Here is an 18,662-nt window from a genome sequence, read left to right on the forward strand (position 1 = left end):
CATCTCCCCTCCAACACACCAGATCCCATCCGCACCCATTCTGAACACGGCACACATCTCTCCTCAACAACTTGGACCAAATTCAAGCATAAATCAAGCAAATATAAAGGCGAGGTTCAACCTGATTCATTTCAAGACTGAGTGGGAGGGCATGACTCTTTTCATCGACACGTCATTCTTCTCGTCAAAAGAGAAGAAGAAACGGCGTGTAGTACCGTACAGCCATTGACATCGAAGAAACTCGATACAGTACCATGGCATAACACCTCGCATCATAGCCTCGGCCCCTGAAATCACTGTTCTACCCTCTCCTTGCTACATGCCTCCTCCCAACCACCATTGTACAATGCAACATCATACACCCAGTCCATGCATATTCTCTGCTTCGAATCAAAACTCACCTTCTCACGCACATCCCACGAATGCTCCCTCGCACGGAGACAAATCTACCGCTTCGTCTTCTTCTTCGGGGCAACAACCTTGAAGTTGCCCGAATCGAGGGCCTGCTGCGGCTGGTGCTGGGCTGCACTTGCACCTGCGCCCCCCTTCTTCGCCACTTCGAGCCAGGCGCTACCTGCGGCCTTGTTCTCAGCTGGAGACGACGTGTTGCGGTCGTCGATGATGCCCTTGTCAGCGAGCTTGCGGCGGCGCAGGAATTCCTCGGCAAAGTGGCGCGAGTCGAGCGTTTCCGAGGCCGAGTGAACGGATTCGGTGAGGAGCTCAATGTCAGCCGGAAAGCTGAGGAGAGAAGACACGAACTCTTCGGCTGGTCTGTTGTTAGTTTTCATTTCTTCAGGTAGCAAATAGAAAGGGGATACGTACCATTGATGTTCTTGTTGAGATCATGGCGAAGCTCGTTGACAGCCCACTTGCGGAACTCTTCTTCTGCATTGACTTTGCCCGATGGACCTCCAATGGTGGTGCTACGTGAGACGGCCGGCTTCTTGGCAGCTGATGGCACTATGGAAGAGCTTGCGGAACGGACTGCTGTGGGTGTAGGAGTTGGGGCACCGCCAGGAGCCTTGACTTTGCCACTCGCGCCAACCGTCGTCCAGGCACTGCTTCCAGCGGGCATGTTAGAGAGCCCAGGGGCTCCCTTGCCAGCCAAATCAGCATAACGTTTGCCCGCAGATGGGGTTGGGGCGGCAGCACCCGCAGTGCTTGCAGCTGCTGCTGCTTGGGCGACGGCGCGTTGCTTACGAGCCTCTTCTTCCTTTTGGATCTGCTGGAGGGTCTTTTTTGAGTTTGGTGTGGGCTGTGGGGCGACCTTACTTGCGACGGGCTTGGTCCAGGCAGACGCACCAGGCCCCACAGGGGTGGCAGGAGAAGCACCACTGGCCCAGTTGGCAGTGGAGGGAAGACCAGGTAGGGCAGTAGAATTGTGCACCTGAGCTTGTGCCAACTCCTTCTCAAAAGCCTCACGACGAGCTGCAGCTGCAGCAGCTTCACGCTCTGCAGCCTTCTTGTATTCGGCTTCTTGTATTTCCCGGAGAGAAGGTCCTCGGGCAGGCTCTGTAGGCTCCTTGGCCCATGGAGCTACTGAAGCACTCGGAGTGTCGGCCGCAGGAGTTGCCGCGCCAGACCGAGACTCGGTATTCAGGTTCTCAGCCACGATGGGCTTTCGCTGCGCAGCAGGAGCCGGAAGAGGAGACTGAGACGGGGGTGGTGGAAATGGGAAGAGGGCTGGCTCAACCTTGTTCCAAGCTGACGCCGGTTGAGGGGTGTGCTTGGCAGAAGCTGCCTTTTGGACTTGCTCTGTGAGAGATAACGGCTCTTGACCATTCGCCGATGTATCGTGCTTGGACTCGTTATCAGCCCGGTGGTCTCCATGCTCAGATGATGCTGACTCGGCTTGCTGATTCTGCGAGCTACTAGCATGAGCAGAAGGCTTGCTGATGACGCCCTCTGGGGGTGCGACCTTGTTGTGGCCCATGTCGGTCTGCACTCTAAGATCGTTGAATTGCTGCAAGCGGTCACTAAACGCTTGGGCCTGTTGATCATCGGTCCCAAAGCGCTGTTGATTGTCGTGTTCGGCTTGTTCGCGCTGAAGGCGAGCTCGGTCGTTGAGCATATTCACTACCTGCTGCGCGTGTGTACTCGAGTCCAGCGGCTGCTGTCCAAAGTTTGGCGGCGCAGTGCCAAACCCAGGCTGACCAGTCCGTCCCATGTTCAGACGATCCATCATACCAGAAATGTCCTCTTCTCGCATGTTATTCATGGCGTCCATGCCCGGACCAATGGGGCCTAGACCTGGCACAGCACCAGGGCCGGATCGGAAGGCAGTGTCAAGCAAGCCAGGAACAGATGCTCCTGGCGCAGGAGCTTGAGTTGGAGAGGCCTGATATCCGCCGGGTGAAGTAATGCTCCCAAAACTTGGCTGACTATGGAGGCTATGGGCGCTAGAGTGGTGCTGCAGCTGATTAGGCATCATACCTCCCAGGTGTGCCTGTCGGGCAAGCGCTTGCTGTTGTGCCGCTAGGTGTTCCTTTTGCCGGGCCATGAGATATTGCTCCTCTTGCTTTCGACGCTCGAGAGCATTCTGCTGCTCGGCAGTCAGGGTCGTGCCAAAGCTGGGGAAACTGTTGGCGAAGGGTGGCTGCGTGCCAGGTGTGGGTGCTGTACCACTTGGCCCTGCTCCTGCCCAGGCATTACCTGGTTGAGCAGTAGGCGGGCCATGTGGGATGCCAATCTGAGGAACCAAAAAGGGCTCACGCGAATTACCTATTCTTCGGATGAGCTGAGCAAGTGGCTCATACTCGGGCTCCTCCTGCTTCTTGACAAGCAATTCTGGGGAGAAGAAACCGGCCTTGTACCAGTCGTGCATTTCCAGACCAGAGAAGGGACCTTGAGTCTGGCCAGCAGGATCGCGATAAATCCACCTCATCCTATCAGGCATGACCATAGTACGTTGTTGCGGCACAGGGGGCTGGCTGGACGCGGGACTACCCACACTTGAAGTGGAAGGCTGTGCTGTCCTCGTCTGGTTCAAGGTAGCCATGGAAAGTGACGTGGTAGCTAGACTTGTAGGCTGCCCTGCTCCGGATGCTTGACCGAATCCACCGCCTTGGTGATCATCAGCGGCTGCTGAAAAATCGTCGAACAAGCTACGATTCGGGCGGAAGGGGCTCTCGGTGTCGCGTGTGGGCATGCCGCCACCGTGCGCCTGAGCGGCACCGAAGGCGTTTCTGCCAAAGGTACCCGTCATACTCTGCTGCCTATCACCATGTGATGCATTATCATCAAGATGGTTTCGGTTTGGATCATTCTGCATAGAAGCTGGGAAGAGCGAGCCCAATCTGCTTGAACGACCCACGTTACCGTGCGCGGCTCCGAACAACGAGCTACTACCCAGACCAGCAAGAGAAGGCGACTGTGCTTCGACAACATTTCCAAAGCCATGCTCGAATGCTCCTAGAGCACGTTCCCGAATGGGTGTGCCCAGAGATTGTTGCCCTGTTGGCCAGGCTGCAGATCCTCCTAGGCCGGGAAGGCCACCCAGTCCCGGCAGGGTAGGGAAGCCTCTTGCTGGACCAACGCTTGAAGTTTGACTGCGATCGCTCGCGGCAGCTTCAAATGGCCCTGCACCCACTCTTCCCAGTCCGCCAAGGCCACCAAACGCGTTGTGAACACCAGGGTGGGAATGGTCGACCTGGAAGCTACCCATGCCAGGATAATGGTTATGCTGAATGTCCGAGTCCTCGGAATCATCATCGTGTTCCTCTCGTGCATGGTCCGGACTCTGATACGGGTTCGTATCTGTCGGACTCATCGGCTCATGAGAACCACTGCCAGCTCCACGGCTGGGGGTATCATGTGCGGCAGTCATACCGAAAGCGGAAAATCCCGATTCGTCCCTGGGGTCGGGTCGGTGAGGTGTACCAAAGGCATTCAAGCCCTGCGGTCGCCGCGGGCTTACGTCTTCACCCAGTAGAGCAGCACTACCTGTGGGTACATTGTCATCTGGAAACGGATCCGTGTCGTTACTCATGGGTCGATTGGAGCGGGCCTCCATCCAGGAACCGCCGGAAGGTCGTGATGGTTCTGCTTCATTGAGTCTTCCCAGATTGCTCATAGAAGCCTTCTCCTTGGGTCCCTTGTCAAAGTCCTCCACACTGGCCTTGCCCATCAATCCCTTGAATCTACTTTCACCACGAAGGCTTCCGTAACCCGGCTTCTTCTCACTTGGCGGATTGCCGAAGGCGCCAAAGGCGCCAAACCCTCCCCCTGGCGTTGCAGACCACGGCGCAGCACCTCCTCCGGGGCTGAACGATCCAGTGGTCGTCCGCTTCAATGTGCCAATGGGTCCACCACCGCTTTCGTTTCCACTCTTGTCCTTTTCGCGGTCCTCCGCAGACGGCTCTTTGTAGTCCGTTCTGCGACGCACGAGCGCAGGTGGCGGTGTCACTGCACTAGATTCCTCGCGTGCAAATCGCGATGTCGCAGGTGATGAAGGGAAGGGATACGCCTCTCCTGTATCGCGACGACGTGCGCCAGGACGTGCAGCGGTGGGGGATGACAGGCCATACGGTGTGCCAGGGCCTTGAGAGACGGATGTCTTGCGCAGGCCCATACCTTCCTTGGGGGTGCCGTCTTTGTTCGTGTTTTGGGTGGGCGGTTTCAAAGGCGAGTTGACGGAGGAGAGGAAGTGCTAAGCGAGAGACGATCAAAGTTAGACAAACGTCTAGGGAATGGAGCAGAGGAGCAGGAATGACGTACATGTCGCTCCTCGTCAGTCATATTTGACTGGCTTAGAGGTTGTGTGTTGCCCTCGCGGTCCCAGCATTGGTCGACCCCGCTCGGAGCCTCCCTGCCGTGATCGTCCTTACGCCCCCACGAAGGACCCGAGGCGCCATTGGTAGATTGGGGCTCCCAGGCGCCGGTATACAGCTCTGGGATGCCCTCTGAGAGATCGCTCGACTCTTGTTGTGTCCTGAAGAGCTGCGTTAGTTGCTCGCGCGAGTAGCGGCCCTCGGCGGTGCTGCCATTGCGCCCCGGCTGTGCATGCGGTGGAACATAGACGCCCGAATTTGACGAGCTCTGGGGTGCGGGAGCGTCTCGCGAGGATGAATGGCTGGCTGAGCCCGAGGGAGTCGTCGCGTGTGAGGGGCGCCGGAATGTTTGCGTGGCACCGTTTGTGCGTCGAGCCCTGGTGGCATCAGTATCGGACATGGTGAGAAGCGAGCGAATAGCAGGAATGAACGACGTTGCAGCCTCGAGTGCGCGAGATGGGGTCGAGGGCAGTAGTGTGCGGGCTGAATGATTGGTAAAGGAATATGTGGGAAGACAGCATGCAATGTAGTATAATGTGAATGTGAATGTGAATGTGAATGTGGATGTGGATGTGGATGTGGATGTGGATGTGTATGTCCAGGTGTGAAAGAAGAAACTAACCAGTCGCCTCCCGAGGAATCTGGACGTGCGGAGTTTGCGTTGGTGCCTGCGGCTGCTGAAGCAAAGGAGGTAGGAGCCATTGCGGAGAGTGGACGATGCGGAAGGGGCTATCGAGGGTGTGTGGGTGGTGTGTGTCGTGAGGTCGTGTGGTCGAGTGTCGAGTGTCGAGTTGTCGAGGCCAAAAGATTTAGTGCGTGGGTAGGGGCAAGTGGGCGGAAGTGGTCAAAGGATGTGCAGGTGCGGTAGAAGGCGATCTTCAGGCTGACAGGTGGGTTGTGTAATCTGTGGTGTGTGTGCGTGTGGAAAGACAGAGAGAGAGAGAGAGAGAGAGAGAGAGAGAGCGCGCGGGCACGGGAAGGTGTCGTACGGTGGTGGGTGATGCAGTTCGTGTTGGGTTGCGGCGAACAAAAAAGAGCTACAATCAATCACTCACGAAACATTTGAGGTTGGCCCTCCACAGCCGAGACAATCCGTCACGTGACAGCCGTTGTCTAGGTGGATATGTGCACGTCGTGGGCAACCACCTCCATTCTCGTCAAGTTTCAAATGCTCTGTGACGCGTTGATACCACATACACACACACACACACACACGCGCGCGCGCACAGGCTACAGGTAATGTATTGTCTGCATGTGCTCTCTCCTTATAGACTGGTTCATTTGATCCCCCTTCGCTACCCATCTTACGCTTTTGGGGCGCCGCACAATTGCCAGGACCTGCCCTGTACGGTAGGATACGGTATGGTAGGGAAGGTAGGCAGGCTGTACCTATCGTGCCTGCCTTGCATGGACACAGTGCACCTTCCATTGTTGGTCCTGTTGTGTTCTGTTGACAACCCCGCTCAACATCCATCCCACCTTTTCTGCAACAGAGGCGGTAGTTACTCGGCAACATTGATACAATAATTACTCGCCATGAGGACGAACAGGACAGCAAATGAATCCACAGTCTCTCTGTTCGATACCATGCTGAACCAGGCGTTACGCATACTTTGCCTATACTTTGCCTATACTTTGCCTATACTTTGCCTATACTTTGCCTATACTTTGCCTATACTTTGCCTATACTTTGCCTATACTTTACCCATAAGCAAGGTTTCCTTGCATCTAACCTCAGACGCTTGCCCTCATCAACATGCCTCCCCTGATCATGGTCTTCTACTTCATATACACCATGAATGCTTCCAACTCTCAACTCATACTCGTCAACCCTGCTGACCGTACAACATGCAACGACAATGTTTGCTACCATCGCCAGCGACCTGGGAGTTTGCTCACTCAACCACTACATGTCTCATCCATCAGGCTGGTAATCCAATAAAATAACAGCCCGCAAATACATGCGCATCATATCTTCCCATGGTACACTGCCAGCGAGCTTAGCCTACTTGGCTCATCTAGACAGCCACTGCATTCAGCACTTGCATCTCACAAGGTGAATGGCCATGTCTGCACCATGTCGAATAGGAGCTCTACAGATCAGGTATGGCTCGACGAGTTCTGGACGCTATAATTGCCATGTTATAAAGATGCAGTTCGGCCTTGCACTTGCTCTCGACTTCTTTCGCTCCTTTGGCCCTCAGCTTGGAAGTCCGCTTCCTATTATAGAATCAATAGCAACTCTCCACGTCTATTGACATCAATTATTGGCGCGAGGCTGTAATCTGGCAAGGGACGAATTGCTTCATGGTTGGCTAGTCAAGAGCGGTACCGGTACGACTGATTAGGATTCCTCACAAACCTGAATTGGGATATAACGCATCACAATCCTACGGTTCCCCCTATCGAACACCACGAGTCTATCAATGGCTTGTGCACTTGGATCCTCTGGTCGGGGCCCATTCGCTCCAACTGGCTCGTACGATCATTCATACTCGTGCCCCAATGAGACGTACTATCCCTACCAAGAACGCCCATATAGCGGGCAGACAAACCAACAAAGACATCCATATGCGCATCCGAACCGCAATCGCCAATCGCTATTCGGTGGTCTCGGGGGCTCAGCCTTTTCAAACTACGGTCCATCCAACCCGTACACCAGGCCACGTAGCTACCCAGACTTCGGAGCGAACTTGGGCATGGGAACGGGCATGAACGCAGGCATAGGCGCAGGCATGAACTCAACCATGGGTTACGGAAGTCGAAGTTTTGGCTTCTCACAATCGCCATTCGCGGGACTGCAGTCGCCACGTGGTATCTTTGCTGGCTCCATGCCTGGACGCGAACAACGCGATCAACGCGATCAGCGTTCCCAATTCAGCCCTTCCAATAATCATCGTGGGCAGGCTGGTACGAGAATATACCAGTTGCCACAGTTTTTGGATGACGACGACGAATCTGTCGACGAAGACTACCGCTCTTTTATACAGCATGCTTCTCAAAGACAAAGGCAAGCCCCGTTTGGATGCAACCAACGGCCGATCTATGGAATTTGCTTTGACCCCAGACGTCATTGCGGTTACGACAACTACGATGACTATAAAGATGACGAGGTTGACGACTACTTTTCTCATCCTACGCGGCAACGACAAAGATTCTACTAGTGCGTGCATCCTAGACGCAGTTGCAAACATTTCCACTCCTTCTCGTCATTTCAAAGCCCAGCTTTTGTCACAACATCATTTTGGATGAAGACAGTTGTAACCAGAAGCCCAACAATTTCTGCGGCCTCATTGGCTACTCTCGTGATGAGTGGGAAATGTAAAACCGATATCAGCAATTATACCTCCAAAAGGGAATTAAAAACCATTTCTGTATCTCCAAGATCCTTACGAATATGAAATAATTGTGATTTCTAAACAATACACTCCCCGAATATCTACCCCTCGAACTCAAGCTCTTTCATCCGAACATTTGTCTCCTTTCTCACTCCTGATTTTCATCACGTATGCTGTATACATTCCACCCTCCCCCACACCCCAACAATCCGTACCACATCATTTATCCATCCATCTACCCTTCCCGTTCAAGCCATCTTACATAACCCCTAACTCTACCAACCTACACCTCTCTTACCTCCTACTAAACAATCCTAAAAAGCACACACTAAACACTTTACGTAGTAAACTCTATCCCATCTTTGCTTTTACACCTTACTCTAGCTAAGGTATAGTGTTTGTAGATAAAGATGATAGGTATAGGGGATAGCATAGCATAGCATAGCATAGCATAGCATAGGTATAGATATAAGGTAAAATAGAATAAGTACATGTATATATACACTCTAATACATAGCACTATAGTAAAAAATTGTTTACTATAGAATGGTACGCTAGGGGTTTACTATATAGGTGTAAACTGACCTTGTGTATACCTATAAATAGGTTTAAAGTAGTAGTTTACTTTTTTATAGTATAAACATAGTATAGTTTACTATAGACCTATTAGTAGAGTGTATAAAGTAGTTTATAATAGACCTATTAGTAGAGTATATAAAGTAGTTTATAAAAGATAAAATATAAATATTAGGTATAGTAATAATAGTATTAGATTTTTTTTAGTATGCTTATATAAACTACTAGTACGTTATTACCTATCCTGTCCCTAGGCCTAACCTACCTAATTAATAGCCTATACCTACCTAATTAATAGGCCTAAAACTACCTAATTATTAGCCTATACCTACGTAATAATTAGCCTATACCTACGTAATTATAAGGCTATCTACTATATACCTTACTTATTTTTAGAAAACTATAGTATAATATAAATTAAATAGGTATATAAGTAGTATAACTATATAGTAATTAGTATAAGTTAGTATATCTAATAATAGTCTAGCGTAATATATAGATAATATACTTACTAGATAAATACTAGTATATTATATAGTAATAGTATTAGTATAAAGAGCCTAGTACTATAAAGCTAGATATAGACCTATTATCTTACTTAACTATAGGTAGTTAGTCTTAGACTATCTATATTTATTAATAATATATAGCTTATTACTAGGTTAAAGTTAAGTACTACGTCTATAGTAAACTATAGCTACTCCTATAAGGTTAATAATTATTATTATTTAAATCTATTTAATACTATTATTATCTTCTATTATCCTCTAAGGTTAGGCTAGTTAGCCTATAGTAGTAGTAGGTTATATCTATTATGTTGCAGGAGGGATATTAACTAGATCACGGAGCATCTTGATCTAATTAATCCTAATTAATACCCCTGTATGACCCACTATCTAATTAACTACTAGCTTACTACTAAGTGCCTAATAAAAAGCAGGAGCTCTAGTAAGGAAGGTTTACTAATTATTTACCTTCTAGTAAGGGTAGCTAAAGCTCTATATATATAAGTATAATTGTAGTAGATATAATCTAATAATCTATCTCCTAAATTATTCCTAACCTTAGTAATCTAAATTTCTATAGTTATAAGCCTAGTTTACGCTTTACCTTATTAAAGATTGTCCTATCTATTTAAGTGTATTATTTAACTTAGATACTAAGCTAGTAAGCTTTACTCTTTTTTTATACTATTTCTTAAGCAGAAGCTTACTTATTACTCTTCTACTATAAGCAACTAAATCCTAAAGGGGGATATCCTACTTACTAGATTAACTAACTAGCCTACCTAGTATATTTAATTTAGATACTATGCCCTAACTAAAGGGATCTAGGTAGAGGTAGACCCTAATACTTAGGATATTAAAAACTACTTTAAGAATAAACCTATTAAGCCTAATATACTAATAGGTACTACGCTATCTAATATAATAAGCAAGCAGTATAAACTCTAAATAACTTAGTACTAAGCCTGCTTATTAGATTAGGTATTAAAGTTATTAGTAATCTAGAACCTTTTTATATAGGTTAATAATATAGTAGATTAAGGGATCCTTACCCTAGCCTATATAGAGCTTATTAATTAAAGAAGAGTAACCCTCTAAGCACTTATCTAAGTGCTCTATAATAACCTAGCGCTAACTAATTTAAGCGCTGTAACACTAGCAAGATTATAGTATAAAGCTTATCTTGCTAAGGTAAAGATAAGTAGCTAAGACGCTAATTACTAGTAAAAGGAGTGGACAATCCTATATACGCAAGCTAAGGTATATAATATTCCTAATATTAAAGGATAGCTTATAGTATAGGATTATCTTAAAGCTCTATCTACTAGGATCTTACTAGATTAAGGTTAAACTATATTTTAAAGGATTATTAAAAAGTTAGTAATAGGAGAGCTAACTTATAACCTCCTATAGGTTACTAAGATCTATTTATTACTTCTCTAAGAGAATAATATAAGATTAAGCTCTAAGGGTCCTAGAGTGTTTGTAATAATAGGAGCTCTACCTTCTAATTAACCTAAGAAGGAGTCTTTATACCTATATAGTAGATCCTACTTATAGAAACCTCCTAAATATAAAAATATTATTAAAGCTTAGACTAATATAGGTAATAAGCTTACTACTACTTAATAATTAGAGATTAAGAAAAAGACTAATAGGAATTAAAAATTTAAAGAGTTAAGAAAAGCTCTAATCAAGTCCTATCCTATTAATTAAGATTATAGTAGTAAGGTAAGCGCGATTACCTATCTAGGTAGTATCTAGGCAGCACTAATTAACCCTATATTAATAGTAAAGAAAACAAATAGGATCTATTTAACTATAGACTTTAAAGCTTACGCTCTATTAAAGAGCACTATCTTTAATAATAGGGGTGCAGTACACCTAGTTAATAATATAAGCTACCTAGAAGAAAGCTTGTTTAGATTAGTTAAATATAAGATAGTTAAAGCAGGAACTTAAGCTTTTCTAATCTTAGGTAGAGGGACTAGAGTAATCCCTAATACTCTTAATAGACTAAGAGGTCTAAAAATAGAAGATTTAGTGCTTACTAACGTAGTATTAGTAGAAGGTTTTTATATAAATATTATATTAGAAGCTTAATTACTTAAAGCAGGAGTTTAGTTCCTTAGGCTAGATACTACCTTATAGTTTAGATTATTAGAAAAGAGCGTTATATTAGCTAAGTTACTACGTAAGTTTAACTTAACTTTCCTAGAATATAAGCCCTTTACCCCTTATTAAATAATCTAAAGTATAGTGCCTAAATAACCCTAATAATCCTAGACAACTTACCTAAGACACAATAGTAAGGAGCTTTAGCACTAATAATTAGGCTATTTAGGACCTAGGGCGCTTAAAGCTCTAGTTAAGTTAGTAATAAATATTAGGATTAAAGGAACTCCTAGGAGCAAATACAAGTACTACGCTATTACACATGCCTAATAGGTTATATTAAGATAACTAAGGGAAAGATTACTACGTCTATACTACTAGGTATTATAGGATCTATTTAATATGCTAATAGGTATAGCTTATAAGTAATAGATCTTAGTATTAAAGTGTAACTACTTAGAAAAGCTTTATACCTATCTACTATAAGCTAAAAACCTTAATAAGATTATACAGGTGTTTAAAAATTTTAAGAGCTTAATACTTAACTAATATAAGCTTAGTATAGTTAAGATTATATAAGATAATAATATTATAACACTCCCTTAGTATAGCAAATCTTATTTTTAGATCTAGGTAGCTAATAATAGTATTAAAATTAAGAGCTTACCTATATATACCTATAAACCTAATAGAGGAGTAGAAAGAGTAGGGCAGGAGATTATAACAAAATTAATTAAAATAAGGATTAGTGCTAACCTACTAACAAAGCTCTAGCCTAAAATTATTAAAGCAGCAACTTAGCTCTATAATATAAGCCTATCCTATACTTATAATATAATATTACCTAATAAAGTGCTAGATTGTTAGTTTACTAGATACTTTAGGTAGTGGCAACTAGAGCAGATAAGGGAGGCAACTGCTAATCTCCGCCCTAATTAGAGCGGAATATACGCCTATAGCTGTTAAGCTTACCCCCTTAACAGAGATTAAGTAGCTAGGCGTTATATAAGGGTTTTTAAGGTGAACCCTTAGGGTTATATTAGATATCTAGTAGGATACAGAGCATCTAACATATATAGGATATAGATCCCCTTACTTAATTAAATTATTATAACGCAGAATATTACCTTTAATAAGCATCTTTTCTATAAAGAGAAAGATCTAGAGTAGCTTTAATAGTTAGAAGCTTAAAAGATAGTTAATGTTATTAGCAAAGATAAGATCTATAATACAGGAGAAGTATATAAAGAGCTTAATATCTTTAATTAGCTTTGTATTATGGTAGAGTAATATAAGGAGTCTAGTAAGTAAGGAGGACTAAACCTAGCGCAGGAGCTAGGGGGTAGGGTAGAGCTAGAGGAGGTAGATAATTAGGCTAGCTAGCCTAGTAATTCATAACCCCCTAAGCAGACACCTCTAGCGTAGGTACTAAGCATAGCTAGCTTAGCACAAAGGATCTATATAAAGTCCCCTAAGCTAATAGGGCTCTAAACTCCTAAACTAATACTAGAACTAAACTTTAGTATAGGAGATAAAGGATCTATATAGGTTATAAATTAGGGTCTTACTACCTAAGATAGTAGTAATCTAACTTACTTTAACGCTATAATAGGTAGCTCCTAGAAAAGACCTAGAGGGGAGAGTACTATTAGTAGGTTACTCTATAAGAGCATAGAGATAGGTAAGAGCACCCTATCTAGCTCTTATAGGGGTAGTAAGTAGAGCTCCTACCTACCTACTTTAGGACTAGATTCTATATCTCCTGTAGATCCCTTACAAGCGGCACCTAGAGCTCCTAGAAGAAGTAGAAAACTACAAGTTAAAGGACTACTACTAACGTATATTAGTAAGCAAGCTTAGGGACAGGACCCTAATAAACTACTAGGAGGCTTTATAAGTATAGGGATATATATAGTAATAGATCTATTAGATATAGATCTAATTAGAAATCCCTTATATAATCTTTTAGTATATCCTAAACTAAATACTATAATCTACGCTATAATTATAGTAGTAATAGGGAGTAAATCTCCTAAAAACCTTAAAAGAAATACGTACTAGGACGCTCTATAAAAAGAGCTAAAATAATAGAAGGATCTCTATAACTACTAAATAGGATAGTAATTTAGAGATGTAGTATATAAAGAAATTAATACTCTACTAAAAGCTAGTACCTAGGAGGAGATTAATAGGCTAACTAAGGAAGAGTATCTACTCCTACTTAAATAGGTGTTTATATACAAGCTTAATTAGGATAGTTACCTAATTAAGTGCAAAGCAAGGATAGTAGTAAGAGGAGATCTATAGCTTACTAACTTAATTTATTTAACCTACGTAGCTACCCTAGTAGCTTAAACCTTTAGGACTATAATAGCTATTAGAGCTAAGTTTAACCTTAAGATATATTAATATAATATTATTAGAGCTTTCCTTAACGCCTTAAGGGATTAACACCCTATAGTTATCTATAAGCTACCTAAAGGATATTAAATACCTAGGAAGTGCGTTAAGCTTAAATAAGCTCTATATAGACTAAAAGACTTACTATTATTATAGTATAATAAGCTCTTAACTACACTCTAAGAAAATAAGCTTATTACTTCTAAAGAGGAGCTATGCCTATTCTTTAATAGAGATTGTAGTATCTTGTTAATATTCTATATAGACAATATCCTATTACTCTATTACTAAAACTACGCAAGCTAAGCTTATAAAGTTATCTAAGCTCTAAAGCAAAGATATACTATAGAAGAAAAGGGACCTGTAAGCTAGTTTCTAGGGGTAAGAGTAATCTAGGATAGAAAGAGATAGATAATAACGCTTGTTTATAATAAATATATTAACAAGATTATAAAGAAATTTAATCTAGTAGAGATAGGAAAATTCCCTACTACACTACTATTAAGTAAAGATATTAAAAAGAGTATAGGAGAAGCTACTAAAAAAGACATTAAGGACTATTAGGAGCGCGTTAGATTAATCCTTTACACCTTAATTATAGTGCGCCCTAATATTACCTATATAGCCTCCTAGCTCTCTTAATACCTTACTAACCTATCTAAACAATACTTTAATATAGTTAATTAAGTAATTATCTATCTATACTAAACTTAATACTAATTAATCTAATATAGGAATAGGGATCCTAATAAGCTTATAATATATAGTAATACGTTATTTACTAATAATATTAATACTTAGCAATTATTATATAGATACCTAATTACGCTCTTTAGAGGACCTATTATTTAGAAGGTAGCTTAACAAGTAACTATTACTACTTTAACTACTAAGGTAGAGCTCCTTGCGCTTAAGCAAGTAAGTAAAGAAGTAATAGCGTTAAAATACTTTTTAACTAAAATACACCTTACTTTAGATACTACCTAGAGAATTAATTATAATAATTAATAAACTATTAGGTTAGTAATAGGTAATAATAAAAGGATTACTACTAAGCTACGCTATATAGATATTTAAAACATATAGCTTAGATAAGAGTATAAAAAGGGATCTTTCTATATTACCTACCTACCTACTAGTAATATACTAGCTAATAGGCTTACTAAAAACCTAACTATATAATAATTTATAAGGTTTAGGGAGCACCTAAAGTTATATAATAGTAGAGTATATATTATATAGTATTAATTAAAGTAAGGTAGTATATAATATCTATTAATATATAATATAAGAATAATTAACTATAGCCTACCTCTCTATTATTAACTAGGTAGCTTCCCTAAGGAGCTTTATTACGCGCAAGAAGCGTGCCTTAAAGTCTATAAGGAGCTACCTAGGTTACTCTAACCTAGGATCTATAGGGGGAACCTTAGAGGAGCTAGAGTCCTTATCTTCTAATAAGGAGCTCTAGGCACCCTTAGCTATAGTATTAGCCTTACGCGTAAGCTTAGTAGTAGTAGTAGTAGCTTTTACTAGCTCCTACTACTTAGCCTTACTCTCCTTAAGGAGTACTAAGACCCTCTACTTCTTATCCTTAAGAAGGTCTTAGCTCTTACCTACCTACTTCCTTACTAGGAAGGATAGCGTAGAATATTAGGCAAGCTTAGGGCTATTAGTTTATTAGTATAGATCTTACTAAGTATTATAAAGGAAAAATTCTTATATAGATTATATATATTAGGATATAGCTATACCTAGAGAAGCACTACTAGTACTAAGTCCCCCTACTAGAAGAGTTATAGCACTTACTATTAGACTTATTAAAGAGCGTAGAGTGTAGATAATTTAGATAAGTTTTAGTATAATAAATACTAGGCTCTCTATAATAGGAGGATCTTAGGGTCTCCTTAGGAGCTAGAGAGGAAGTAGGAGTAGGAGTAGGGATATAGGGCAGGGTCTAGGGAGGAGCAGGAGCTAGAGTTAGAGCTAGAGTAGTAAGAGCTAGAGTAGGAGCGCCCTTCCTTAGCCTCTTAATCTTAATAGTAGTAGTAGTAGCTATATACTTAGCTACTGCACGCTCTATAATAGCCTTATACTTAGTAGTAGCACGCTCTTCTTTAGTAGTAGTAGCTTTAGTAACTATAGCTTTAGCTACGTAGGAGGTAATAAGGGTAGCGTAGGTAAAGTAAGTATAAGTAGTAGTTTTTAACTTTAACTAAGATATAGGTTAGTAGAAATATAAGTATAGTTTAGATCTTTAGGGTTATATAATCTTATAATTTAAGCTATAGTAAAGATTATAGTTAGGTAGATAGAGTTATAAAGCTTAGTCTAGATAATATCTATATATATAAGTGCAGGCTAAATAAGGAAGGTGCGCTAGTTAGTATCTAAAGAGTAAGCTAATTTAACCCTTTAGATATATAACGCTCTAATTAGCTATACTACTTACTAACTATAAGTATAACTATAATAATAAAAGATCTACCTATACCTAGGGGGTGTGTTATAGGAGGGATATTAACTAGATTATAGAGTATCTTAATCTAATTAATCCTAATTAATACCCCTATATAACCTACTATCTAATTAACTGCTAGCTTACTACTAAGTGCCTAATAAAAAGTAGGAGCTCTAGTAAGGAAGGTTTACTAATTATTTACCTTCTAGTAAGGGTAGCTAAAGCTCTATATATATAAGTACGATTGTAGTAGATACAATCTAATAATCTATCTCCTAAATTATTCCTAACCTTAGTGATCCAAATTTCCATATATTACTATTAAAGTACTCCTGCCTATTTAGAGTTATTAGCTAGATCTTAAAATAGGTGTATTACTATCCTAAAGGAGAGCTAAATATAGTTATTATAATTATTTCTAGCAGCGTAATATATAATAAACACAGTGCTCTAGGGGTAGTTACTATCTTTATAATTCCCTAAAACCCTAATAGTATACCTATTTAGAAGTATATAATAGTTATATATAACTATATCCTAGGCGCGTATCTATATAGTATATACTATAGTTATAATTATAGTATAAGTATTATCTAGGATATATCCCTAGTGCGTATTTATACTACTATAAGACTTAGATTTTAAATAGTACTCTTATAGCTAAGTTATAATTATATTTTTATTAATATTATACTCTATACTAAGCCTAAGCTATTACGCGTGGATAATACGCTTATATACTAGTATATTCTACTCTAAACTAATATACTTCTAAGAAGGAGAAGTTACTATCTTCTTAATATAACTAATAAGCCTCTCTAAAGACTATTAGATATAGTATATAGGTAGTCTAAAATCCCTAGTATTAGATATAAGGTAGAGTAGGTAATAAATCTAAATAGAGTAAGATAGTAACTAGTCTACTTTACTATAGTAGTAGAGTAACTTATACTAGTAAATAAAATTCTCTACTAATAGTTCTAACTTATTAATCTAGTTAATAGTAAACTCCCTCTAGCTTATATAGAAGAGTAGTTTATAGTAGCGTAGGAAGTTATTAGTATATTCTTTTTAAAGATAGACCTATATAGCTAGCGCTCTATAAGTAAGTATAAAAGTCTACTATTTAAATAAAGTCTATATCTTATATATTATAGTGCTTTATAGGGTAGTACTAACTTAGGTTAGTACTAAGAAATAGGACTTATAAAGACCTTTATTAATTAAAGCCTAATTAGCGTTAGTAATAAGCTATAGTATAGTCTTATTATTAAATTTATCCCCTTTCTAGAGTTAGAATAAGGCTTTAGGTATATTATAGGATATTATATATATAATATTAATAGGAAAGCTATAAGGAAAGTATATAGTAAGGAGGTCTAATAGGATAGAGTAGTAGTTAATACTAGTATCTTAGCGTAAGGTAGTATATCTAGAGGCTAGTATATTAGTCTATTATTTATATATATCTTTAATAGTAGTAGCTAAATTATTATATATAACTAGGCAAAGGGTATCTCTATTTAGGAAAGAGTATTTACTAGTTCTCCCCTTAGTTCCTTTATATAGGTATAGGTAGTAACTCCTTTTTAATATACTAGGCTATTTTATTCCTATAATCTCTACTATAGCTAGCCTATCTCTAGTTATTAGTATAAGGTAGGCGTAAAGGATAAATTCTTCCTAAGTATCTATATTATATATATAAACTCTAACTATAAGTTAGCGTAATTCCTCTACTATTAGGTATAGCTAAGTGTCTATAATTTTTTTATTAAAAGTACTAGGTATAATAGTAGTAATAAGTGTATTATAGTCTTAATCCTAAATAGATAGGTAAAGGTTTAAGATATATAGCACTACTAGTATAATACTTTATTATTTCTTAGGGTTCTTTACTATACCTACTACGTCTAATATAAGTTATAAAGCTAGATCCCTAGGGTCTTAGAAGTATCCTTTCCTACTATATTCTTAAAACTAGTCCCTATTATACACGTCTTAGTATAAAGTATGTTTACTAATAGGGTTAAAAGTTACCTAATATACTTTTAATTATTATAACTAATAACTATTATTATACTAGATATATAGTTATAGAAGTATAAGGATATATTACTATTAATATTTTAATTTACCTTTCTTATTATACTAAGCTCTACTATAGGATAGGCACGTATAAGTAGTATTAAGGTTACTAGTAAAGGCTATATACCTATTAGTATAATAATTAATAGATAGAGGAGTTATAGTATCCTAGAATAAGGTATTTAGTGTATACTACCCCTAGTAGATAGTATTACTAATATTAATATTATAATATTTCTTTAAAGTTTATTATATCTTTTAGAACTTCTTATATAGAGTACCTATAAATACAGCGTATATATTAAGAGAGGTAGTATAAAGTTATTAAATACGCTCTATTTACTTATAATATAGTATATATCCTATTTGCTATTATATATCCCCTAAAAAGTCCTCTAGGTATAGAACC

The 18,662-nt window shown here is 40.5% G+C and overlaps 2 protein-coding genes across 2 annotated transcripts; one reads left to right on the forward strand and one right to left on the reverse strand.

Moving 5' to 3' along the window:
* Nucleotides 1–14: 14 nt before the first annotated feature.
* Nucleotides 15–5,783, reverse strand: IAQ61_000681 (uncharacterized protein). Its single transcript, XM_066094776.1, has 4 exons — nt 5,392–5,783; nt 4,717–5,146; nt 823–4,648; nt 15–766 (listed from the first exon to the last, which is right to left on the reverse strand). The coding sequence occupies exons 1-4, from the start codon at nt 5,469–5,471 to the stop codon at nt 447–449; spliced, it is 4,656 nt and encodes a 1,551-aa protein (XP_065955084.1). The 5' UTR covers nt 5,472–5,783; the 3' UTR covers nt 15–446.
* Nucleotides 5,784–7,195: 1,412 nt separating this feature from the next.
* Nucleotides 7,196–7,933, forward strand: IAQ61_000682 (uncharacterized protein; the record flags this gene model as incomplete). Its single annotated transcript, XM_003842630.1, has 1 exon — nt 7,196–7,933. The coding sequence occupies one exon, from the start codon at nt 7,196–7,198 to the stop codon at nt 7,931–7,933; it is 738 nt and encodes a 245-aa protein (XP_003842678.1).
* Nucleotides 7,934–18,662: the final 10,729 nt, after the last annotated feature.

Source organism: Plenodomus lingam (assembly GCF_022343315.1).
Source record: "Plenodomus lingam strain CAN1 chromosome Unknown contig_11, whole genome shotgun sequence".
Classification (NCBI taxonomy): Eukaryota; Fungi; Ascomycota; class Dothideomycetes; order Pleosporales; family Leptosphaeriaceae; genus Plenodomus; species Plenodomus lingam.